General features: G+C 38.9%; 1 protein-coding gene across 1 annotated transcript in view; it reads right to left on the bottom strand.

The window, feature by feature from the left end:
• Positions 1-27,363, bottom strand: part of NUP210 (nucleoporin 210) — a 69,011-nt gene that overhangs the window by 19,135 nt on the left and 22,513 nt on the right. The window contains exons 9-26 of the mRNA XM_054215865.1: positions 27,132-27,238; positions 25,899-26,039; positions 24,545-24,682; positions 20,814-20,969; positions 17,613-17,811; positions 16,259-16,404; positions 14,069-14,290; positions 12,631-12,804; positions 11,186-11,378; positions 10,784-10,890; positions 8,343-8,447; positions 8,106-8,207; positions 5,087-5,215; positions 4,253-4,380; positions 3,193-3,328; positions 2,804-2,866; positions 1,988-2,167; positions 505-585 (exon numbers count right to left, since the gene is read on the bottom strand). Of these exons, the coding sequence (XP_054071840.1) occupies positions 505-585; positions 1,988-2,167; positions 2,804-2,866; positions 3,193-3,328; positions 4,253-4,380; positions 5,087-5,215; positions 8,106-8,207; positions 8,343-8,447; positions 10,784-10,890; positions 11,186-11,378; positions 12,631-12,804; positions 14,069-14,290; positions 16,259-16,404; positions 17,613-17,811; positions 20,814-20,969; positions 24,545-24,682; positions 25,899-26,039; positions 27,132-27,238 (2,507 nt within the window). The remainder of the gene's footprint in view (positions 1-504; positions 586-1,987; positions 2,168-2,803; positions 2,867-3,192; positions 3,329-4,252; positions 4,381-5,086; positions 5,216-8,105; positions 8,208-8,342; positions 8,448-10,783; positions 10,891-11,185; positions 11,379-12,630; positions 12,805-14,068; positions 14,291-16,258; positions 16,405-17,612; positions 17,812-20,813; positions 20,970-24,544; positions 24,683-25,898; positions 26,040-27,131; positions 27,239-27,363) is intronic.

Below are 27,363 nucleotides of genomic sequence, written 5' to 3' on the forward strand. Positions count from 1 at the left end.
ACATAAACACAAACTAGGGATTTTCTAGTTTTTATTTTTAATCTTCAAAGCAATTCATTCACCTGGCACCAAGGAGCCAGAATCACTAGCCATTTTGGAATGAGTAACCAATAGGGGAAATACCGACTCCTAAAAAATAGACTTACTAAAAGGTAAATTTGAATACTATCTGTTGTTCCGTATATAGCAGACATACTGCGGGTTTTTAAACATACAGGTGAAGAAAGTCCCCACTGCAAATAGAATGAATCCATACCAAATGATGCACGAATTTCTGAAAATCAGTCTGGTGCACAAGGTAAATTTGTCTCGATTTCTCTTTTAATATGTTCAGCTCTGGAGCTTCTCCGCTGAGAGCACATTCATCCCTGCAGCAGCAGTGGGACCCCTCAGAGCAGGTAACCACTCAGAGCTAGAGTGGTATTATCGGATGATCTAAGCAGAATCGTCACAGCTCGCAGGTAAAATTTAAAGGCAACAAAAGCTTGTCCCAAATCAACTAACCTGTGTACCGGTTTTCATTCGTGTAATAGGTGCACGAATTCTAACAGCTGTCAGCTGTACTACTTCAACTTCCACTTTGTCCTAAGAAGGAGGAAGAGAAGACATTGTAAGCAATTGTCAAATGTGAACTAGATTTCACTTTCAGGATCTTTTCACTATTTTGCCATTCTTTAATCACTTTTGCCATGTGATTTGCATGTGACTTATCACACAAAATACAGATGGACATAATTCAGTGGGACTGTAAAAAACTAGAAAAGCATTAACTTTGTAAATTGATAGACGTTTAAAAATGCCATCTATATTTAAAAAAGAAAAAAAAAAGCTCTGCTCAAAATTACTGACGATGTGAATGATGGAGCCGAGAGGTGACAGACTGCAAGAGACTAGATCATAGAGATCCCTAGGAGAAAAGGGATGAATAATCTCAGAAAGTAAAGGAAGACGTTGGGAGAATTAGAAGGAAGTGAGAATGGGAAGCAGCAAACGGGACAATCAAGAATAAAAGGATGATATACGTGATACTCTGATGTCTCCTCTTCACATATCCTGACATTCCTGATAGACACTATTCGTACTGCATACTGGGGAGGAAAGGTCAGACCTGGACCTCCTTGGGCAGTAGATTTAGCTTTCAAGTTCATTCTGCTTCCTGCCACAGTACCAGGGCAGACTGCTGCCCCCGCATTACAAAGCACAGATTTTTTTTTTTTTTTTTTTTTTTAAATTACTTTGTCTCCTCTTCTTGGCCTATGGTGACATCTTTCAAGCAGCAGAGCTTTGTGGTGTGCAGCAGCTGTCCTGCCTTGACCTCAAATGAAGAGCCATAAGATTTGGCCCAAGTTCTACTGTTCTTAGTCCCATGCAAGTCCCAGAGACTTGTGCTCCCTTATACGTGCTGCCTGCTCAACAGCTTCCTTATGCTCAGCTAGAAGGAAATTAAATGGACAGATTTTGATGGAATATCAGGAATTCACTGCTTGAGCTTCGTAGATGGATTCAGACCACAGCACGAAATGACAGCTTTCTATACAGCCTGCCTATAGCTTAAGGGACAACGCGTTTCTTAGGCAAGATTTACCTTCTGACTTCTACTGACATAAGATGCTGCTAAACTGTAAGGTGACCCAGGCAAGGACAACCTTCTGCTGTTTTAGAAAGGCTTTTTTAGATGGGCTTTTCTAGATTTACTAATCAATTCTAAAGATATGAGACTGCTCATAAGGTGTACGTAGGTTATTGGTAGAACTTTGTTTCAAGGTACAGCAAGATTTAGCTATCTGTTGAAAGCATCAGCTGTGCCAGCACATGCACAAGTTCAAAGGCCAGGGAGCGAGAAACACTGATTTTTCATCTCCTTAAGGAAACCAGGAATAAAGTGCATGATAACATTACTAATGCAAAAAGACTATTCGTCCCTTTTGAGCCAAACCCATGAGTTAAAGAGCCTCATTCAACCCCAAACAGTATCATACAACATTACCTGAGACACAACGACAAGCTTCCCTGTCTCTGCATCAACAGCTTGCACCAGTCCTGTTACTGTTCCATTCCCAATCGCCACTCCCCTGACAAATCCCGTGCTGTTCACTGATGCAATCTTCTCATCGCTGATGGAGAAAATGATGTTGGATTGAGGTTGAGGGCCTCCTTCTGAAGTGATCTACGATTAACAACAGACAGAACAACTAAAATTAACCCATCAGATATTTGTAACAGGGTACAACCCCTCTGTGCTCCGCACCACAATGTCTTCAGTAAGAAAAGGCTGTCTGAAACTTCCCAGGGCACTTCAGGGCTTATTTCTCCTGCACACTTGTCTGTCTTCCTTGCATGAAGTCAGACTGAGAAATACGTGAGCTAAGCACAGAAGTGGACTATGTGCTTTGTGGAACATAAAAGGCTGATGCTACATCCATCCCAGATGGTTTCTGAAAAATTTACCTCATTTTCTCTTCACCATACATGGTATAGCTCTGCTCTGTGTTTCAGTTCGCAGAACTAACCCACTAATGTTTAATTTCATGGAGGTGACAGATTATTAATGCTGTGCTGGTATTTAACACTGGAAAAGCTGACATTCCCTTGACACAAATAAATACAAAACCTTTGATCTGGCAATACAATAATACAGAAGATGGCTCGAGAATGGAACTATTCAACTATTCTTGTTAGGAGGATTAGTCTGTGTGAACGTAGCTTAGTTGCCAAGTTGAATATCTATTCCTGAAAAATAAGTTATAAACATTTATTTTAAAATAGAAATTACAGAAGAAAGAAAATATGTAAGATGCCTTACCTGAATCATGGCCCCAATAATTAGGGTCACTTTCCTTGGCAGTAGTCTAAATGGGGGAAAGACCTAAAAATAGAAATATGAATACTTGTGTGCAGGCTATTTCAATTAGATAAATTATGTCACAAAATAGTACATACAAGTGTAAAACTGGCTCTTCACTTGCTTAAATACAGTAAGTTGAGCATGCAGAAACTTAACTGATCACTTGCTGTTAAAAACCACTGTGAAGTCTCAAACAGACTGGCATGTGGATAACTTCCAGACAGAACGAGCGTTTTACTTTTTCTGGCAAATTAATTCCTGTATTAAAAGTTAACTATAATATACTGTTCCTATTCTATCCTAACATAGATTTTGTTTACTCATATATTTTATCTGAAATTACTTACTTCAATCTGTTGTGGAGCAGAGTTGATTCTTTGTCCTCTTTTGTCAGCGACAGTTGCCGTGAGACTAGTCTGACCAATGGCCATCCCATGCACTAGAAAAGCAGCAGTATGGTCATCGAGAGCTTCACTGAGTGGGCTGCAGCAAACACACACATTAGAACAGAGAAGTTTATTGAATAAATCACACGAATAACAAATGCAAAGGACTTATTTAGTGCATAGCAGTTTTATTATAAGGACAACTAAGTGACTATGTCTTCAGCAAAATTAAGGTAACCATCATATTTCTACATGTAACATCATGAAATGGCTCTTTGTAGCCTGTGTCTTATCTTAAAACGAAATATCTGAAATGAAAATTAAACAAGCGTTAGTTGGTACAGACCGAAGCTCTGCCAGGGAGCCCACTAACAATTTGAGCAGTATGAATACTGGCACAAGCCCTGATTCCATACCTTGACAGTATTTAATGGCGTGGGATAGACACAGCCAGGCAGCACCGCAAGGTGTACGCGAATACACACCCCACACACACGCTGCCCCATACAAAGCAGAATGATTTTTACTCATTACCTCAACACTAAAAAACAACAGTCCCAAAAGCTTATTTTCTGTGATTTTAATCATTGTGTTTAGAGCTTGGAAAATAAGGAGCTTCAAGGCAATAGGATGATTTAGTCCACCTGTTTCTAATGGTTAAGAAACAGACAGACTGAGTTTGATAACATCAGATATGTCTTCACAGAGTTCTTCATGTGACATTATTTGCCAAGTCACTGTTCCCAAGACACATAAGGCCCCACGAAATACTATAGTGCATGAATACAGTCTCATTCATTGGTCAACAAGACATAGACTGTTAGCTTAGGTAACATTCCTGACAAATAACCGTTTTTTACCATTGAACAGGTAATTAAAACTTTACAAAAATAAAATAAACTCAGTCATTGCATACTACCCTGCCTCCAAGCCAAATACCAAAAGGTATTTTACTCGTTTTTTGCTTATTCTGCCTATAAACATATTTGCATATTAATAAAAAAAATATCCATTAACTTACACAAGTGAAACAATCTGAGATGCAGCCCTTAGTTTGAGATCCATGACAGCAAAGTATTTTGCCAGAAAAGGTTTCTTGGAGTCATCCAGAACTCTGACATAAGCTTTAACTGTTTTTCCAATCTCCACCTGAAACACAGTCACATCCAGTCATTTTTCATTTAAACTGTTCTTATTTATTACCATAAACGTTTTCATTTTATTTTGTATTACACTTTTAGTAGGGTATTAGAGATAAAGCCCCAAGGTTAGATTAGCACTGATTTTAAAGAATAATCCCTGCCAGCTATGGTTAGCGTCAAATTAAATAAATGAATTCAGGTCTTTCAGCTGGCAAGGGCATAATTAAAATATCCAGAAATATCAACACTTATTTTGCAGAAGATGCACCCAAGCTGGCAAGTAAAACGAGTTGGACTTTTTTTGTTAATTTTTAAAACATGACATATGGAAAATGACCTTGGGGCAAAACTTACTCCTAAAAGACTTGCTCTCATGCGCTTTAAACAACAGGATATGTGAATTAGTGTGTTCATATAAATTATGAATTAACATGGCTGTGTAAATGCTAAAGCTGAGATTGCTGCCACACAGAACGTGAAGTAAGAGGCGCTTGATACTCTGAAAGACTTATAACCTAAAAGGATAAATTTGGGAGGGAGAAAGAGAATCACAGGGAGATCAAACTATTTCTCTAAGGTCATAGAGCTGCAGCAGAGGGCCCTAACCACTACATTGTATCGTCTTGTACGTGTCTCATCTTTACGTCCATGATCAGCACAAGGAATCGGGACAATCCAGATCAGCTAATAGTGCTGGTTTCAAAGCCACTAACCTTATCAACAACTCGGACATACATTTCCAGTATATCAGATACATAAATTTCAGCTTTAGCCGGTGAGGGGAAAGCCAAACACAAGTCATGAATCATTACAGTCACGGATCCTGGAAGCAGCGGATGAACCTGCAATGCCAAAAGAAAATTCTATTATAGCACTTCTTATTTTCATTTGTCTGTCACTCATAGGATGAAAAGTATATCACAATTTATATCACGCAGCTGGGATGCAGAAGTCCCCAAACCTTAGACACAGAATTATTTCATCAAAGTAAAAGCAGAGCTGTAAAACATATGTAAAAAGTATCATACTATTGAGCCTCTGGGCAGCAGGTGAATTAACGTATCTTAATCTAGAAGTAGGCTGGCATGCTGTTATTCTCCTTCTGCCATCAGAAGGACAAAAAACCCACAAGAAATCATTCAGAGCAATGAAGCTTTTCTTAGTGGAATGAAAATAAAATGATAAGGAAAAAAATATCAAGGACAGAGACCGTGCTTATAAAGCATTGGTATTGCGTCCTACAAGATTCATACTTTACAGCTATTGCTTTTAATCTGAATGAATAGCCAAAATCTGGTGGTGGATTTTCCTAAGTAAGGGGTTTAACAAATTGGGTATCTCTTTGATACAACTATTGTCATTACTTTATTAATGCTTTCAGATAAAGAATGCAGACTTTACACTTCTCAGAACACAGCGAGAATCAAACAAGGAAGAAAGAGACCTCTGCTCATGAAGGAAAGCCCTCAGAAGTAGGAACCAATCCTCAAAGTCACCTCCACACCCTTTCTCAAGGCCCCGCATCCAGCCTTGCTCACATCACCTTTGCAGTTCTCTTGCCATTTGTCTGCCCTTGTCACACACCTCAGGGATGGTCCCAACTATTCTCTTCACCTCCATAGGTACCTTCCCTTTGGCCAGAGGCAGCGTAGGTGCCAGGTGTCCTATTCTGTGCACTCATCCGTCTTAGGAAGATGAGCTCTGAAACAAGCGGTGATGGGCAGGCCAGGCCCCCCAGTTCAAAGGGATTTAATATAACTACTCATAGCATTGCTTGGCAGCACTACAGGAGACAGCAGTAAGAGCAGTGGGAAGAGCTGACATTTTGTCCTTTCAGGGCACCACTCTTACTTTTGTCTCAAAATAGAACTGAATATAAAGTTTTAATAAATGTCAGCTTTCAGAACACCAGCAGTTCCCAAAGTGGGTGGCTAACACAGGTGCTGGGGACATATATTAAGACACAGCCACGGAAAGCAGAGAGGAGAGGAGAGGAGGGGGCAGCTGGGAGGAGGCAGCCAGCACGAGCAGGGGAAGAAGATGTAACGGAGCTCGGTTTGGGCTGGGAAACCAGGGAAAAGAAGCTAGTGGAGCTGAGGGCTGACAGGGAAAGCAGGGCTACTACAGCTTATGAAATCTGTTCCTGTCCCAGCTACCCCTTCTCACCTCCTATTAGGTGTCCAGTGGCTCCCTAGTACCCAGTGCATTTCACCCTTTACCACTATTCACTCTTCCCCCATGCTACCGCTCACACCCAGAAAAGCTGCTGTGTCAACAAGAGAGTAAGAGGTATAGAATTCATCCTTGGCAGCCCCAGTAAAATGTCTGAGAATCACTGCTCTAGATAACTGGCATTTAGTTTCTCAGAATAGTTTACTATCAAACCACGCTGAATCAACCTGGCTCCACCAATATCTGCCCTGGCATCAGCCTGGCGCATCAGACTAGAACTTGCTGATTTTCTACACAGACCATTCTGCTGGCTTCCACAGAAAGAAAAAATCCACAGGCAATACCAGGATTTAACTCAAACATAGCACGCAGCACTAACAAACTTTTAAAATGTGGGGGGGGGTTGTTTTGAGGGTTGTTTTTGGTTTGGTTTTTTTTTTTTCCAAAATTGTTTTTAAATGAGTTTGAAAGTGGAGCTCTCTCACTTTTAATCTGACAGGTAGTTAAAATAAATCTCGCTTTGTACTTCAAAAAGCCTATCTTGCTGGCACTGTTACACTATTCAAGTTCACTGCTCTATTCTGAAATTTTCTTGTGTACATCAGTTAAAGCACTGCTAAACCCCCAAGGGAGATCTGGTTGAAAAACTACTAAGAGTGAAACAGTGTACAATGCATACAAAAACGAGCTCATCTCTTCTACTCTTTCCCTCCCTCTGTGCCCAGCTGACTTGATTGGAAAGATATTCCCACCTCACACTCTCAACAGGTAGAGACAACCAAAATGTTTCACCAATACTTTCCACGTTCTCTACAATGACAAAAAATATCCACCTTTATCACCATTATTTCATAGCTTTATAAACATTATTTATTACATGATAAATCTGTGAATCGTGAATTTGTGAAGACTACTCTTTCAAACAACTTATGTCACTTCCAGTTCTTCTCTGATGAAAGCTACAATGCAAATACAGTTTTATTATATCCTGGGCCTGGATGAAGTCAATCATAACTGTAGTTTAGTTGCATCTTCTAGTGGAAAAGCGCATTAAAAACTTAGTATGGAGATGAGAAATCAACTCTTTAATAGATATTTATTCACAAAATCAGGATGAAATAGTGTGATAGCAAAATATCCTGAAATAGCACCAGAAGAAGAATTTGAAGGTTTCAGAAGTACTGGCCTACAGCAAATATTCCAATACTGTTCTAGACACCAATTAATCTGTTGTATAACACTTCTGAATAATTCGGTCACATTGTTTTTCATTCTGTGTTTATGAAACCAGGAACATTTTACTGCAAAATTGTAATGGTTAAAGAACAACTTGGTGCAGAGTATACATATGCATCACAACTGTAGTGAAACAACTTCCTACACCTGAAATTGCTAGTGCGAAACCCCCTGCCTGATGCTTGACCGTGACAGGCAAATACACCCAAGATTCAGTTTCTGCCTCTTTATCCACTTGTACTGGAAAATGACCAATAGGGATGAAACTGCAGAGCGATATTCAGAACGCCAAAAAAACATAAAGTAACAAGATGCTTCACTCACCAAAGCAATGCCTTGAGTTTCCTCATGAGTCACTTTTACAACATTTGCAACACTGGTATTAATGAAAAAATATCCAGAACCTTCTCTGATGAAAAGTTCTGCCTGCAAAACCAGAAAAGCATCCAAAATTAGACTGTATTTTGTGAGTACATTGCCAAAACTGGTATCTTTACATATATCATATAATTTTCGATATTTTCCTCCCTGCAGTTAGAAAGTAGCAGAATAATTCCTTACCTTTATGTCAGGGTGATTGTAAATGGAGACATCAGTAGGGTTCACTTTCACATCTTCCACTAGTATCAGTTCAATAGTGGCAGACACTGGCAGAAGAGGCTCATACTGAAAGAAACAATTGTAGCTGTTACAGCAAACACAGAGTCAAACAACAGTGCAAGTCTCTTGTATATGCAGGGAAGGATGCTTAAAGCAGAACAGAACCAGAGCTGGAGAAGTTTAGGTTAATAGAATCTCCACAAGATCTGGTAATTGGTTCAGCCATGAGCTCACAGGTAAGGTCATACGCAGGAGATGCTGTTGGATTCTGCATCTCTGGCCAAGACAAAGAACAAAGGCCCACGCATTAAAGGTGTAGCAGGATCGGTTAACCAAGTCTGACATACACAGATAGGATATGAACTCCAAGAAACATTATAAGTTCATACAAAATGATAAAGCATAGAGACAGAATGTTTTCTTCTACTTCAAGCTCATATTTTTAGGATTCTTCCTAGCAGGCCACCAAAAGAAATTGTTCCTTAAACGTTAAGTACCTAAACACTGGACCAGATGCAAGTCTAATCGTTCACTCGTAATAACATTAGCTTAGAAAGCGAAAATGTTTTTTTTTAGAGGAAGTTAGTATTATGTACCCATTTCACCTAATTAGTAGAATTATTTCCTTGATGTATTTCCATCTTTCCCTAATGACATAATAGGATGCTCCACTTAAACATGGAACAATGATCAAGATACCTTAATACATCAGATTAGATATATTATATGTTAGATTTTTATTTGTGTTTTTGTCTGTAAGAAAGAAGTATAGGTACGGACAGATTTGAAAGCAGAATATAGCAGTCCATTCCTAATGTATTTGAAAAAAGCAGACAGATTATCGAATCAGTACAAATTACCTAAACAACACAGGAGCCTAAGTAACTGTAGCAGAAGTGGTACCTACAACTACTCTTCAACTATCAAAAAGATTCCTCCCAAACTTAAACACAGAGACTAAAACTTCAGAAAAACTCCAGTGCTATTTTACATGCACATCCCACACTGAAATACAATAAACTTCTCTGAACTCAAAGGAAAGCGTAAAGAATTCACTTTTCTAATTATCTCTATATGTAAGAAAGACTATTGAATATTGATTTAATAAAACAGAGCACAGTGAATTACAAAATGATTGCAGAACACCAAGTGTTCTCATTACAACTCAATTTTCTTGAGAAAAAAAAGATACGGAACCAAATATCTTAGGTGGCAAAGTAACTGTGTCTCTAATCTAGTCATTTTGACAAAGTTATAGTCAAATTCTTCAGTGGAAATGCATCTACACCATGCTTCCCAACAAGAGCAGACTGGAAACCTCAGTGAAAAGATAAGAACCAACTGGCAATATATTACAGATCTTCCACAGAAATTTACCATCCGGATGCCGAACCTTGGACACCCTGACAGAAATCTGGGCCATAGGGTGTTTCACATTACTAGTGCCCATCTGTTACCGGCTCTGAATTAAAAATAATGTAAGCTCTAGCTCTATATTTTACTCTGTCTCAACTCTGTTTTCATGGCACATAATTCAAAACTGCATATAGTCAAACCCCACTTAAATCTTGCTTAACAAAATTAAACAGAATTTCAATTTAGTGACGCGGGATATTTTAAGAGTTAGTTACTATGCACGTCAGATTGTTCCATAGGCTGAAACCTGCCCTTATATTCCGTTAAAAAAAAAAAAAGTGACACAAACAGAAAATTGCCATCTGTTTACATTTGCCTTCTTTGCTCATCATCACTACTTTTTGCTGTTGTTCTTCCCTATGTTGAGTAACTACAAACTAAAGTATTTCAGCTAATGACTTGTAAAATTAGGGCCTAGGCTTATGGCTGGCACTGTACAAATAAGTAGTCTCTCCCTTCTGTAAGATCAACGTGAGACTGAATTAAAAAAAAAAAAAAAGACTATTAGTCAGAGCCCAGATTTACATATGGCCCATATGAGGATATCAGCCAGCTTTTGCTTTGCTCATGCAGAACTTTTCTACCCAGTTTTGCAGTGGAAATAATACATTTGCTTTCCCCAGCGACAGCTGCACTAAGCACATGGTTGCTTTAGTGAAGGACAAGCAGCAGAGCTTCATCAATTCATTAAAAAACCTAAATTGAAACAAAACCAACTGAAACAATTCTTTGTCATCCCCTTGCCCAGATTGTTTAAAAAAAAAAAAAAAAGGAATTGGATATATTTGAGACGGGTCAAATAGTGCAGAGGAAAGCAGGAAAAGCCATGAACGTTATAAAAACACTGTGGAATGAATCTGTCTTCAGAATCAACAATGGAGCTGTCTTATTTTTACATTACTATGCACCGAGGAAATAAATACATAGGAAGACTATGCATTAAGCATGATAGGAAAATGGCAAAAACACCCCAGAGTTCTGAGTACCGGCATTTTGACTTTAGCTGCCTTGAGATGGGATTGCTGGTATCCTGTTGCAGTTGCAGAGATGGCGGTTGTTCCAGACTCATGATGAACTAGAACGGTTTGTAAGCCTACAATCAAATAAAAAGTCAAATAAAACTGATTATGGGGAAGAAAAAGAAGCGTACACTGCTAATCTCTCCCATTATTATTCTAAACTCTCAAGACAGTTTTCAGGCATTGGGCTTGGTTGTTTGTTGTTTTGGTTTTTTTTTTAAATAGGGTACACTTAAAATGCATGTTGAAAATAAACTGAAATATGAGTGCAGATTACAGTAATTTCTTTCATCAAGCTCAGACACTACTGAATAGATTTAATCCTGACCTCCTTCAAATAATGAAATGCTCATTTGAACTAATTCGTACCGTGCATTTTCTTTTGACCACTTCCATCTTCTTTCACAGTCAGCTCCATTGGCGTATCAGGCTCAATATTAGCCAAGGACATTTTTGTTGATTCCCAGATAACACTCAGAGAACTAAAGTTATCAAATTTACTGCCCTGTTGGTCATATGCAGCCAAATCCAATACTGGATTGCGATAATTTGAAACAGGAACCTGAAAAAGAATGAATACTTTAAACTGAACAGATGCAAGAGGATTTTTTTAATCATTAAAAAAAAAAAAAACATACACTGAGTTCCATGAGATTTATTATAACACTCATTACATGAATAATGTTCATTAAAATGAGCCATCAATGCAAAGTCATTAAGCTGTACTTCAACTACAAGGGGTTTTTCGGGGGGGTAGGAGGATGGGGTTGTTTTTTAGCCAGTGAATTACAAAAATCGAAACACATCTCAAACTATGTCATCCTTGGAATTCCAACAAATAATGAAAAATACTGCTATTTGTCAGAAGACATAGCGCAAAATTCTAGTGTGAAATGCACTGGCGATAGCAGTGTACTGATGTAGTCTAACCAACGCATAATGGTGCTAGAAAAACAGGTGAACTCCGAAGTGACTTAAAATATGCAAAAATCTCCTTCTCATCTTGTTATTACATAGAAGTCACTTAAAATGATTCACCAACTCAATACATACTGCAGTTTTAAGAAAGTAGGATGACTTTTATATTTACCCGGTAATATTAACACGACAAAACACGGTTTACTCAGCAGAAAACATGTGATGGCACTCATTAGGAGAGAGAAGAAAGTTCTTTATGCTCGATAATCTACACATACACATTATTGCGACTCAGATTTGCAAAGCTGAATACATCTGATGTCACTGAACAATACTCACGGTATACACTTACATAGGTATCTTCACATCAGCAGCATTTGTGCCCTTACAAATAAGAGGCACACAAATGTACACTCATGTAACAGTGCACACATGGTTAAGTGTGTCTCTGTATACTCAATGGAACAGTTAGATTAGAATGAAGTGGTGCAGGGAAAAAGGCCTTTCATTAGAAACAACTGCTGGGAACATTCCCCCCCCCCCCCCTTTTTGGATGGGGTTTGTTTGTTTGTTTTAAATAAAAAAGAAGTTTCTCTCAAGACAAGTCAGAAAGGCTTCCTCACAGTGTCACCTTTGTGAGAAGCCACAATCCAACTGCTTTTACATATACTCTATTTTCTGGTAGGTCCCTTTATAAACCTGTTCGAATGATCACTGCGGGATTATTCATGTTCAGACTGCTCTCCGCAGCAGCACACGATACCAGCGCGTCCCGCAACACTAGAGTTACTGCTACTCTGGTAGCGAGTCAGATGCTTTATTGCGTATGAGGAGGTCCAAACACTGATTTTTAAGTTTTAAGAACACATTTTTTTCCTGTCACTCCTCAGGCTTACCACTTGCTTGTTTTGTTGCAGTAAAGGGCAGGAGAGATCAAGCTGAGGACTTCCATAAACAGGAGTCAAAGTCAGTCGTGAAGGGACAGCACAGATGAACTTCACAACAGCAGGCTCAACCACTGGGAAAGGGTTGGTGATTGTGGGGCTGTTCCCAACTGTTAAGGCAACAACCTGGACAATTATGAAAACAGGGAAGTGAGGAGAGAGAAAAGGACTACTAAGTTCAAATACATTCTATTTCACACATCTCAGTTATGCTCTGATGTCAGAATGTACAAGAAAAAAAATATTATTCTTGGGGATTTGCAGCACCATGAAGACACAGGAAGATGTAAAAAGAGGTGCAATTTTCAAGAACAGTTCTAAATGATTATCAAAGTACTATTCCTGAAAAATTTTCTTAGGTATTCATGCTTACTACTATCAAAGTTGACTCAAGCAACACATCTTTTGTAACCTAAAAAGCTAACAGGCAGGTGTTTTTCTTGCAGAGTGAGAATAGAACAATATTTGTATCCACTTCAGTGCGTTTACAAACATCTTATGTTTTATTTTACATTCCTTTCTTAGGCCTCAACAAAACAAAGTGGGTGTAGACGCAGAGAAGGCTATCCCAGCAGGCCGAGGCAGCGCTGGTTACCTGCCTTGTCCACCCATGCAGGTGCGATCTGCTCTGGACAACACCGAGGACAGCCAGCCAATGCACGCGCAGTTGTAGATAGCAAAAAAATCCTTGTTCCTTCCTGAATTTGCACTTACAGAAGTGGCTACGCTTCATACGGTGTCCACTGAGGAAACGAGTTAAACAATTTGGCGGACACACCAAAATGCTTAGGCCTTCCAGAATTACAGGAGAAAAACATTAAATCAAAGCTAAATGCTTTATAAGCTGGGCAGGGTGAGTGAAGCAGGATAAATCACTTCTGCATGTTGGAGAAAACAAGGCCAGGTGGAAAATGACTACAGCCACTCTCACAAAGGCTGCACAAATATCCGAGCAGAAAATTCATATGGTTGTCATTTGTTTGAATCAACAGAATCACACTGGAAGGTAACTTAGTTAAAAGGAACAAGTCAGACAGAGGAGTCAGTTTACTGCAGTAACCTTCTGCTACCATCCTATTTATGCAAACTGAAGCTGCACTTAGCAGGGTCTGTTTAACACGTTCTACAACGTAAGGTTTCTGTGACTTGGTTTTATACTGCAATAAATCCATCATAAAACACTTTATAACATAATGTTATGAAATGCTCGCTCTAAAATCTGTACCAGCATCACGATGCATAAACTATGCACTTACCCAAGTTCTTTACTGGCTTATTATAAAAACTACTCTTTATATAAAATGGTATCATAAATCTGTCTGAAGCCTGTTCTCAATAGGCTTAGCTCAGTGTTTGATGGAGGACAACAGAAATACCTTCTGCCACTTACTTGCTCTCCCAGGCTTTTGCAAGATGCTCTAACCCAATGCTGGATGTTATTTCGTGATGTAGGAGGTCCAAATAAAGACAGACTAATACTTTCTGCATCCTCAGCGGTGATGTTCCTGAAGAACTTTGAAGGCTCTTGTACCCATGGTCTAGGTCCTCCTTCAAATAACATATCTTTAGAGGAACCCAAAGTCACTAAAGCAACAGATGGAGGATCAATAGTCTGTAATGAATAACAGTTCCAAATTAATGATTCTATTTACACATAGTTTGGTTAGGCTTTGCAAAAGAAACTTCATTCTTAATAGAAGAGCTGTATTTATTATTTTGATAAGGCTACGATTTTCCCCTTACAGTGGTTATTTAAGAAGAGGGTTGTACCAAAATAGTTAGTATCACCTCCAAGAATTCTGTCCAGTTGGATTATACTCACTGGAACCCATGGATTCAAAGAAAAGTTTTAACTACATTCTAATTACCTGCCTTTCATGAAGAGTTACAGCAAGAGAAAGACCCTGAATATAGTCTTCTGAGTACATTTAGAGAGAAAGCATTCCACTACATTTTTTAAATAGATAGTACTTCAAGTGAATTAAATTCCACTCTTTAAAAATCCTTTCACTTGGAAGTGCTTTCTCCAGCACAGTTCTGTGAATGTATTTATTCTCCTATAGAAGTTTTCCTTCAAATCTCTCCAATAAATTCTACATTGATGTGCATCACTGGGACAGCCTGTGCGGTTTATCATCACAGAAATTAACCAGGCATTTTGACACACAAAACCCATTTGTAGCTAGTGTTCCAAAACATCACATTACTCAGGAGTTTAGTAAGAAAGAAGCGGCAGCTAACATAAAGGATTGTTCAATTCTTTCCACGTTTTGGTAGGAAGAGAGAGAAGGCATGGGAAACGTTAGCATAAATGTTCTTCTTTCCTCTCACTCACTCCCTGTTTGTGTTTGTAATATAAAGGTAAAAACCCCTTGTGAAACTATGAGATTTAGTCTCGAGCGTCTGCCTGCCCTTTGATTCCTATTTATCTTTCTTCCACTTTTTGTTAAAATTTTTATTTTTTAAATAGATATCTGACAGAGCAACACCTATGTGCTCCATTTCTGGACATTATAAACATTTCGTCCTACAGAAATGAGGAGAAAGAACGTGGAAGTCACTATTTTACACTTATGTACATATGAAAAATTCCTAATTAAAGGGACTATACCTCTCTCACACATGGGCTGCCAAAAATAGAAGAGTTTACACACACCACTCAGGCTTTCTCAGCATCTTCAAAGAATTACACTCAACTATTTAAGATCTTTGACAGAAAACCACATTTAAAAATTAAAATCATCAGTACAGTCACAGATTTGTATGACTTGCACAAATTTTGTTCAAGACTTGGGGAATAAAGCTCTGGTGAAATGTATTAGACTTCAGCTTTACAGCTTCAGTGCGAGATGTCTGAAGATGAAGGTAACATAAGCATACTGTTTCCGATCTCCACATATTGACCCTGGAGACTCAGGTTCTTCCCTCGTTTTCTTTAGTGAACTGTCCAACACTGAAATATGTTTCCCCCATTTGTAGGGAAAAAGCATAGGTTTTCACTGCCACAGAGGCAAGTCAGCATTGCCTTCTTGCAAAAATCGGTTTATGTACCATGAAACTAGATATTGTAAGCTAGGTCTACTTTCGTTGCCACTACCGACACAGAAATGTGACTGCCCCCTTATTACCTTATTAAGCCAATTTTTAATCAAGTAAAATGGACAGTCAAGATACAAACTAAGCCTCATGTAAATTTCAACCCATCTAGAGCCTGCTGAAAAGTAATTCACTAATTCAGGTGTGCTGTGCAAAACAAGATATACACCCTCATTTGTATGAAGGTTGACTCCTTTAACTGTCCTGCATATTTCTTCAGCTGACCGCAATCGTGACTCTTTTGTCAAAAGGCTGAAAAACGGGCAAGGATCTCCAATTCACTTTCCACTTCAGAAATTGCAAATATCTGTTAGTTCGTTATTGCATTACTCTCTCCCTCTGTAGTTGCCTTGCAATCTCCATGTAGGCAAACTCTACTCCACAGAGAAAGGGTTAAAACACGATTCCCCAGAACAGCCCATAGAATTTTTTTTCCTGTGAATCAACCACCCACCTTTTTTTAAAACAGCGAAAACAGACTTACTTTTAATGGCAGATAAGCAGCAATGGTGATGCTAGCACTGAGGTGGACGTGACCATGGGTGTAACTAACAACAAGTGTTGTGTATCCTTGAGTTTCAGCTTTCACTCTGACTCCACTACAAAAATCAGCAGTTGGCTTAAGCCTTCCTGTCAGATAAATTAAAAAATATATGAATACATATTTGGAGAGAAATGCCCAGGCATTTCCACCAGAAGTAAGCAGAGATGTGCTCTCCAACCAAATGGGCAAAAATGTTCACTGTTGTCTTTCATCGCAAACCCAACACTTGCCGAAGTATCCATGTCTCACAAACTTCTTTATTTTCACACCACCCTGAAGAGGGCATGAGTCTTTACTCTGGTACAAACTAAAATAACTTCTATCTCTTGCTGCATGTTTTCATCTTGCGGCTCTAAAATGAGACTGGCTTGTAATTAAGCACAATTAAGTCACACTACTTAGACGCGCTTTCCTGCGCAGAACAACTTGAACCATAGGCAATACATCATTTCTCTAGCTGAAGGTAGGGTATTTTCATGAAATTTCTCTGCTTACTTAGAGGACATTTTGGGGCTTGGGAGGGGTTTATTTTTTCTTTTTTTGAAACAAACAGTACAACAGCATACTACATAGTGACATTTAAAATAGCTGCCTCTCAGGCAAACAGATGGCAGAATGCAGACTAGTTTTACTGGCACAGGAAAGAGCTTCCATACAAGAGATGCTTGGAAAAAATCTGAATAACACACTGAATTCAGTAGACACAGGAACACGCATGTTGCTCAATGTCCACTTCGCCCAGCAACATTAATGGCCATCTTTGAAAATAACATGCGTACTCCACACTCTTAATAAACCCGACAAGAGGCATTTCTTAAAGCCATGAGCTTAACAAGGAGAGAGCTTTGGCAAAATTTAAGCAGCTGATTGTCTTAGCTCCTTGTGAGCAAACAATGAATGATGTCTCTACAGAACCGAAAGTACTGCCGGACAATTCGGGCAAAGCAGTTATTAATCTTCGTGTTCTTGTAAGTCTTAACAATGATACCTCAAAACACAATATACGTGGACTCCACTTATGAGGAAATCCATCAGCTTTCTTACAGAAGTATGTTAAAAATACTAAATCAATAGAAAAACATACGGGAGACTACACATTATCCAACCAAATAATTGCCATAATGCTTTCAGAGTCCGCATAAAAAATAAATACATCCTCAAAATAAAACTACTCTGATCCCTACCTCTGAAGTTAAGCACCTCTCTGGCAATACTGTACACAATTATTTAAAGGGGATGTGTGACTTAGTAACATCTTAATTTAACTTTCAAAACAGGGAGGGAGTCAAATCACCTTGAAGTGGTCTGAACACACCACGGTTTTCTACTTCCACAACTAGATCAAAGTGTGAGCAGTCACTCAGTGGGACCGTCTCGCCTGTTTCAACATTTGTTAGGCCGTTAATCCTCAAGGGCAGCTCCAATATTTGGCCAACACGTGCTTCGACTTGACATGGTGTGAACTCCATCCCACTAGGTTCAGTTACGTACACCTGAAGGAGGAAAAAACCACAGGATAGAGATGTAGGAACACAACTCCACAAAACAGTACCAGAAAAACGAAAAATAGACTTCAATATACTCTCCTTATTTTAATTAGCCCTCTCACGGCTGGAAACAATTCTTCTCAGATTCAACATTGCTTTTGTGCTTACCTGCCACAGAAGGGCATCAGAAAAGGCCAGGAAAAACTTGCTACTGTTTTAGTGCTCTTTTCGCGTAACAGTCCAAGTACACATTATTTTGGCAGTTGTTTTACTGATACTTCTGTAATTCTCTCTTCTGCCTTGTTGATTTTAAAGTGTGGACTAAGTTGCACGATATCTCCAGGAGGTACTAGCACCAACTGGGACAGATTTCGTATCCAAACTTGACTGTCACAGTGTAAATACTTGAGCCAGACCTGCCACAGCCTGCAAAGCTCCCCAGCCTCCATGGCTCACAGCAGCAGGTATGTAGAAGTTCAGGGAACTAATGGCCCAAACATTTCCCCAATGGCTGTTTTTCCTTTCTTGCATTTCTGTTGGCAAAACATTTTTAAAAGGTGTCCAGGGCGCAACATTTCCCCCACAGTAATATATCAGAAATCTAAAATAAGTGAACAAGTATCTACTAATCTAACAACCTTCTGCTTCAACAAGTAATCTTTACGTGAGAGACATTTTTGAAATCAAAAGGATTACTTTCAAAAATAAGACTGCCAGAAATAGATCTGCCATGCTATTATAGGTGGTATGTTGACGAAGAAGCCTTAACTGGATTATTTGTTATTCTGATTTGCTACTTTTTCCATTAATGTTAAAGAATCTACATATTTTGCTGCATATATGCTGCATATTTTGTAACAATCACTACAATCAAAGCTTTCCATTTGCAATATCTTAACTTGCTAACCATCTGCAAATGGCTTCAGGGTGGAATATTGAACCATATGGCACAGAGTTAAAACCGTAATACTTGCGGAACATAGTTAACTATTCCTCAAACTTGCTCACTGAGGTCAGTAAATAGAGCTCTTCAGAATTACCCTACGAAGAATGCAATTCCTAACACAAGCACAAAGGCATTCAAAAATAACCTATTCAGATTGTGCAATACACTGCTCTGAAAGCTCACATGGAGAGAAGTATTTTTTCTGTCTTCAGGCTTTGACTTATTTTTGAGGATAAGAAGTTTTAACTGGAAGTCTTCATTCCTGTGTCTCCCGCTGGTGAGTGTCACACTGCTAAAAAGCAGCAGCCTGGGCTGTCCAGAGGGTAATTTCAGAGCAAGTCTGTAAACTAAGTTCTGCACAAATTTTAATTTGTGTCATTATTTCAAGCACAAAGTTTACTACCTTTCTCAAATACATTTTGACATAAATAATCTGAGCACAAAACCTAAGCTAATTTGCCTTTCAAAAAACCCAGCATTAGTAGATGCAGTTGTTCCAAGTAAAACTTGGTTAGAAAGATCTTTCCCAAAGAATACATACTAAAAAAAAAAAAAAAAAGGTTAAAATAAAATAAAAAAAAGAGAGGAAGGAGATCTGTTTACATGCTCTCTCTTCATTATGGGACAGACTTCGCAATCCTGCCCGACCAAACACATTTTTTAAACACTTTTGTCAAAAGGGACTTCGGTGCAACAGGAGTGCAGTACAATTACAGCAGCGCTGCACACAGGAATGCTTAAAAACTATGAGGTATTTTGTATAACTAATGTACGTATATTTGATGCAATCAGCTTGCTCCCCACCAGTTGCTAAATCTCAGGCACGTATCCTGGAAGGAAGGTGCACTGCCCTAGGGCTTGCAAGACGCGCTTCCTAAATAAACTTCTACGCTCCCTCAGAAACAAAGACCATCACCTTTATAAAGCCTTTGCCAGAGGGAGGGTGTTTGCCAGCCTCAATAGTATCCGCTTGGCATAAACCCATTTCATCTACGACCACGCAGCGAGACAAACACAGCCTCTGGATCGCAGACCGGTGTTCAGTACACTCTCTCTTAGTTTCTCTGACATCAGGAGCAAATTTCCTCTTTCTCTGTCAAGTTTCCATTCCGATGCCGCGCTCTTTGCACAAGGCACAGAGTTGAAGCATATATTAAAATGCTTGATTTTGTGAAAGTCGCAGAGTAGTACTATTTCACAATAGTGAATATACAACACAGCAGTAATTTTAGTTTCTCTTCTGTTCTTAAGGTCTGGCAGTTCTTAAGAGCTTGACAGAGAGAGTAAGCACTGACACAGTTTCATCAAGGAAAATTATTTGTGTCTGAAGGACACAAGGAGATACTTCCAAATCAGTAACACTACAGAGAAAAATACTTAACGTTGTAGATTTGGTGCTAACCAGACAAGCTTCTTCACCGACCTTTGCACACTCTTTCCTGTGGGGCTATTACATACAATGTTCCTGTATTTTCTTCACTCCACCACCACACGCTGATCACCCTCACCAAATCCTAAGAACGGCTGGCACAGAGACCACAAAATCCCTCTTGGGAGGTGTATTTTTCATTCCCCTTTTCTCCTAATTTTCCTAAGAGATTACTTTGGTCTCCAGATTCATTCTGTGGCACTGTATAGCATTTCAGCCACTTCTCCAGGCAGGAATTTCCTTGCACATCTTGATGATGCCTGTCATCATTTTGTATCGAGTGAAAATACCCACCTCTTACCCTACCAAAGCATTTTTAGTTTGGTTTGTCTGCTTAGATGGCTAGGCCAGTAGTAAATTACTATTTCCTTCTTGCACTCAAAACTTTCAACAAGGAAAAAGACTTGCCAAGGAAACCAGGAAAGGACAAAAATGGGACTAAAGTTAATGCAGTGCAGAGAGCTTGAATCCCCAGAACCACAAACTCTGAAAGGGATCACGTAACCTGCCACAGGGCAGGCAGGGAAATCTCTTGGGAACATTTTAGAAACGGGAATGCCTATGGCATTCTCAGCATGTCCCTTGTTTCCAGGAGCTATATTCAAGACTGATCAGGGAAAATAAGAGTTTTACCTTCATTTCTCCGTAATGCAACGGATTCTGAACATCAATTGCCTGAATGACACTGACGCCAATATCACTTCCAGTTGTCATTACTCCTTTGACTGTCACCGTAGCAACTGCCCGGTTCGAATAGGACCAGCTGAAATTTCCACTTCCACCATGAGCCTAGAATACAGAGAGAAAATCTTTCAAATATTTTATAAAGTATATGGTTCTCGCTTTTCTTAGCTGTCAAGCCTTTGAATATTTTGCATGAAACCCAGGGACTTGCTGAGCAACAACAATGCTATTATGAGGAAATACAAATAAAATAACACCTCAGAACTTTCAAATACGCAAGGTCAAGTGAGAGACAAGATTACCACCCTTCATCCATTTTAATTTCAGCTTTCTTCATGCACATATCCTATGTGCTCACCAGCGCTTGCTAACCCAAATATCTCTCTCCCAGCAGCAGAAGTCTGATGCTCACAAGTCCCAGTGATTGCTAGCGCTTAGCAGAGCATTGCACAAATGGGCACACCAGAGGCCTGGCACGTGGGATTATTGTCCTTCTGAAAACTCCCACTGTTTCTCTGCTGCTGACAGCAGAAGTGCTGATTTTGGGTCTCAGAGCTGCTAACATGACACTCTGTACCTACTACCTTCTTTCAATGGGAATTGTTAAGGGATCTAAAGGGAAGAAAAAAGAAAGTGGGAGGCAGAGAGGGAATAAGGAAAGAGGGGAAAAAAGAAAAGGGAAAAAAAGTCAATCTCTTCTTAGCATTACTTTTTTAATGCTGAAAATCAGCACGTCTACCTTCAGCTATTCAACAAACGTGCTGCTGCAGCAACTGATCAGTCGTGGAATGAGGGACAGGCACAGACGGAAACTGCCCGCTCTTGCCACAAGCACTGCGAGGGTCTGCTCAGTGTACAAGCTACACTCCCACTAGGGCTTTGCAAGGAAGGAGTCAGTAACTGCCAAACTTGTAAACCCAGGTGTATCATGCAGATTCCCATAAAAAACCCCAAATCAACAAAAAAAGAAATCTCCACTCTTCTCCTAGAGCTCCCAGCATTTGAAGGGTTGTTTCATGATTAGAAGAGCTTAAGTGAGTGGAATTATTCTACTATTCTATCTATCTGTTCTATTCTATCATCTATTCTGGATGATCTCCAGAGGTCCCTTCCAACCCTATGATTCTATGATAGAGAAGGGTAAGAACTAGTTAAGTAACTAGATATTATGGTCCAGATCAATAGCAACAAATCATTATCCCCACCATATGAGCACCTGGCAGCCAGACAGGGTTATCCCTGCTCCAGGCTCACATTTTATAAAGTGAAGGGCCAAAAACCATTTTGCCAGCACAAGTAGAGCATTGTCCTCCTAGATGTGTACGACTAGTTACTGAAGAAACACTGTCATTACAATGCTGTAAAACGCACAGGTTTTAAACATCATCATTGTGAGCTATAGGAAGTGTCTGTTGAGACAAACACTGTGCAGAAAGGTGTACTGAATATAATGCATTTTAAAAGCAAGTTTAAAAAAAGAAAAAAGACGTTCACACTCTAAAATAAATTTCAAAGTTTAATCACAGTAAATCAAGGGTGAACATCAGAGCAAATTTTTGTTTATGTGTATTGTTTTCATTTCTTTAGCTTCCTTGGCATTTTCTCTAACCCGTTTCATAATTAAACTAAAAATGGACAAGATGATTAATCTTGTCTGGAAGGACAGTGTGGAAAATAAACAAATCTAAATTATGCAGCAGCTTAGCCAATAACTTTTACCAGAAAAAAAAAAAATAATCAGAAGGACAGTCGTTTCCCTTCTCCCTTCCCATGAGCATGTGCCCAACCTGATTACGGAAAGAGCGCCGGACAAAGACAAATGGATAAATAGGTAACAGTGTCTGACAGAAGGAGATGCATGGATTGTGGTGAGAAACATTTAAAGAATGTAAAAGTTCAGAATGTTTTCCAAAGATACTTTCAATTAAAACAGGGAAATGAGCAGAAAACGTAAAAGCAGAAATACGCAATTCTTAACAATTCCATGGAGTCACATCTCCTTGCCACACAAACTAGACACACAAAAATGGCACTTCACTTCTCTAATGCATGGAAGGAAGGAAGGAAACATCATTTTTATTTTTTCTTTTTTTACTTGCAACAGAAGCCATCTTATTAGCACAAATACAAACAAAGCAATCAACAAAAAAACCCGACAGCTGACAAAGTAAAACCTAAAAGTCATTCTGATACCATCTGGAAGGAGTTACTTTAGCTATAAACAGAATTTGTCTACATCCAAAAATCCCTTTCAACCTATTTTCAGAAAAAGTCTATTCACTAATTCAAAATAGCCTGAGTCAAACACTATCGAGTAGGAAGCAAACAGTAATCTACAGGCAGGAACAACAGTCAAGCTGTGTGCTATTGTAAACAACCACTAGTATTATGGAGTGGGCAGATTGGGAAAATGTAAATGCAAACTAATTTAAATGTTGGGAGAAAAGAAGTTTTTATGTATTTAATGAAAAAGAAAAAAATCACACGTGAAAGTACTGATGCAATTATTGGAGCAACACAAAGGAACGTTCTCTAGTGAGATATTTGATGATATATGCAAGACAAGGTGAGACAAGAATAGAACTGTAAAAGAGGTGGGAAACAGAAAAACATTTACTTTCCCTTACTGGGAAAACTTTAGCAGAAGTTATGATCAAGTAATGAAAATGTATATTTGTACTAAGAATTTTTACCACACTCTGCTGGTGTGGTCGGGTATAGCATGAACTAAACTAAACTCTAATTCCATAGAAATTAAAAAGTACTTACGACAGTGCTAAACTCAATGGCACTAACTTCATATTTACACCAGAGAATGCAATTTTGTCCCTATGAGATTGATTTGTTTACTTCAGACACCATGGGTCCCGCAGGCTCTTTTGGTATAGTGTTTACTTGAAGACAGACCCAAAACTCAGCACTACTTCATGCTAAAAGGGAGCGGTAAGAACTACACACAAAACACGTGAGTGCAAGATGTGGGTATCGTTATATTGGGATAAGAGTCCGGGCTGGGGAAGCACAACGTTCTCTTCTCCAGTTAGACCATACTCTGGGTACTGGAAGACAAGCCATTTGCTTCATGAAGTATATGGAAGGATTGGCAGCATGGGAGCAAAGATACACGCAGGAAATGTAAGCAAAAGGTCCCTTTAGAAGGGCGTACTGTAAATGAAACTGTGGCCTTTGCCTCCCTATAACCTTTATTAGAAGCATGAGATGTGTGGTGAGTGAAGGATACTGATGTGGAAGGTTGATGATTAATCTTGTCATGCCCTTTTTGCAGCCACTTCACACGCCGATTCATGCTCCCGTAAATCCACCCCTTTACAGTAAATGGTAGCCTCTAATTATTAATATGAAGTTTTGTACCTAGGATGTTTTCTGAAATCCCAAACCGCTCTGTGCCTATGTATGTGGTGCACGCGTGAGGGAGAGAGAAAGCGAATTAAAAACAAGAGGTAAAAGTCAGTGGAGTTTTTATGTTTGTTGGTTTCTTGTGTGCTTTTTTTAAACTACACATTAATTCCTACAACTAACATCCAGAGAAATTCTTCCAAATAAAGTTTTGGATATCACCGTGCCTGAAGTATCCAAATTAACCTCTATATAAGTGGTTACAGGCCTCACTGTGCCTGCTTGAGCAACTCTTCCCATGTTTAGATACTACTTTGGCATACCTGTATGGTGTACTGGTAGACTCCTGCTTTTGGCTGCCAAGGAAACGTCAAAATGCTGGGTGAAAGAACTATGGGAACATATATTTCAACATCTTGCTGGTTTCGCACTGGAACTGGTAATGTATGAACACCTCCATCCTACAAAAAGCAACAGCACAGTATTATAGATGGCACCACAGTGCTTCCTAGAATTAATGTTTAGTCGTTTATATCTAGGCAAGTTGTTGAAAACATCTTAGAGAGAAAGGAAAGCAACTATTTAGGGTCGTTTACGAACAGCGTTACTTGTGAGCAAAGAGTCAGCTCATCGCAGCAAAGTGTGCTATTGTATTAAATGAGTAGTATGACCATGGAGATACAGCTGCCCAACTTCTAGTTTTTAAGACCTTGTCTGGAGAACTAATTCGGTAACTCCACACCTGCGTTTACTCTTTGCTCATTCCACTCTGCAGCAGGTGAAGACAAAACTCAGCCTAAAAGCCCCATTCCTCAACCCATCCCAAAATACTAGCCTTTACAACTTTGTTGCAATTGTAGTGCCATAACCCTCTGGGCACGACATATTGTCTCTTACTGGTGTTCTGAAGGAAAACTTTTAACAGCTCTCAGCAGACCTCATTTCATTCAAGAGTACCTCTCTGACACAGAGAATGAGCACGGCTTATCATATACAAGGACCAACTAAATCCTACCCAAGGAATCACTAAAACGATTTTACAGCAAATGGGTTGAAGTGTTGAATTTTTCCAAGTTTCAAGCCAAAGCAAATCACTTTCACACCACGTGCCCTAGTTAGCCATACATTCAGCAGCCTGCCCAACTAGCAGAAAGTTAATGAATATTAATGTGAAGAACTTCACAGGCTGAAACATTTGGCAGATTTTCATTCCAGCATTTAACATCACTTACCAAACGACAGAAAACTTTCCAAATGTAACTGAATGCAGAACAAGGCCAGGGTATGACACTGATGATCCTACCACAATAAATTGTAAAATTCACTCAGAGAATGTGAGAGGACCTTTGCACCAGCACAAGGAAACAATATGTGCCCACATAAGCATCTGCCACAAAAAAAATAATCAGTGCTGTGCAGCACTAGTTTAACAGGTGTTTGCCACACACTCGCTAACAAAATCCTAGTCTTTATTTAAGCAAATCCTCTGTTGACTTAATTGACAGTGTTCCTGACGTAGGATTTTAGAATTGGGTTCTTAATCTGTTCAAACAAATAAGGCTTAGACCCATGTAATTCTTAGGTTTCCTTTTACTATGTCACTATTAGGCCACTACTGCTCAAGTAAATTATTTTTAAGCCTACCAGCAAAGCAGAAGAGTCATTACAAAACCATACCTGATCTACTACTGATGTCAGCGCAGCATCAATAATGGTCTGACCCTTCTTTATTGCTTTCACGTAATGATATGATCCATTCAGAGATGACTTCTGCACCTCAAAATATTCTTCGGACAGCTTTGTATTAATTCGGATATTCTAAAACCAGAACATTAGAGAGATATTGCCACAGGTAACTGACATTAATGCTGTACAGCCAGCCATAGACATACTAGCAACGCATCAATGAAAAAACAATTGTTTAATAACATAGTTCAGAGAAACTTATCTGAACCCGAGTAAGAATTTTTCTCTACAAAGTTTCAGTCTTTCAACAGGATTATATCTTTTAGACACAGCGTTAACTCTACAGGAAATATTTACTTTTTAAACATTCCAGCTACATGTAATTTAACATGAAAAGTACTGCTATTTATACCACTAAATAGTTCATATTTTACAGTAATTTCTTAATTTTGTCATTCTTAAACACAAAAGGGGAAGAACGCGTAAATACACTGCCCCAATAGCACATTTCTGAGATCTAGCTGAAACTCAAGATCTATATCTCAGGAAGAAAATGAGTGCAAATAAAACAACATTCACATAAATTTGATGTTCTGAAAGGCAATAATTTAAGATTGTTTTTCTGCTTGCAAATGAACTATTTAAATTTTGTTTTCTTTATTAAGAGCAATGTATATTTGGTACCTTGTACCTAGAATTCATCTTATTTAACTACCAAACAGTGAAATGTTTTAGTGCTAGCTAACAATTTAAGCTTTTCCCATAATTTACTGAACGGAAAGAGGCAGCTCCCCAAGAGTGTTATCAGCCTACCTTACACCCCATTCTTTAACAGGAAAGATTGCCTCTAGACACGACAATATTATATTTGGGAGGGACTGACGAGATGGAGTACCGTACTAGTACTGCTCTCCAGCAGCTACACCAGTTTGCAGTTTCTAGTGTGATGCCTACGCTACATGTTTGAAGCGCTTTCTCCAATTTCTTCCCCTTTTTTTCTACAAGATTTAGACTCCAATGGGCACTTTCACATGAATTACCCAGAGTGTTTTATTTTTCAAATAAAATAAAACCAACAAAACAAAGGGAAAAAAGGAAGAGGCAAGAAACAACATGCTTTGAAATGCCTTAACTCAAGGTAAATAAGAAACTGCTCAACTAATTTCTAAGAAAGCCAGGATTTAGGAGACAGACACTCAGAAGGATATCAACGTTTCAACTTACATCAGATAAATACACCTTATTGCTTGATTTATCATACACTTCAATTGTAATTTCATAAAGTCTGCCTGTTTCTAGGACCCATCTGTCACCTGGATGAACTGTAAATCCTACAAAACAGGAAATATTGAACAGCACAGACCAACAGTCTCTTTTTGTAACAGATATAAGCATTTTGCTTCTGGTGCCCACACCCTGAAGATGCACATTCATTGCTTTAAGCTGCTGAATACAG

Source organism: Rissa tridactyla, chromosome 10 (genome assembly GCF_028500815.1).
Source record: "Rissa tridactyla isolate bRisTri1 chromosome 10, bRisTri1.patW.cur.20221130, whole genome shotgun sequence".
Lineage (NCBI taxonomy): Eukaryota > Metazoa > Chordata > Aves > Charadriiformes > Laridae > Rissa > Rissa tridactyla.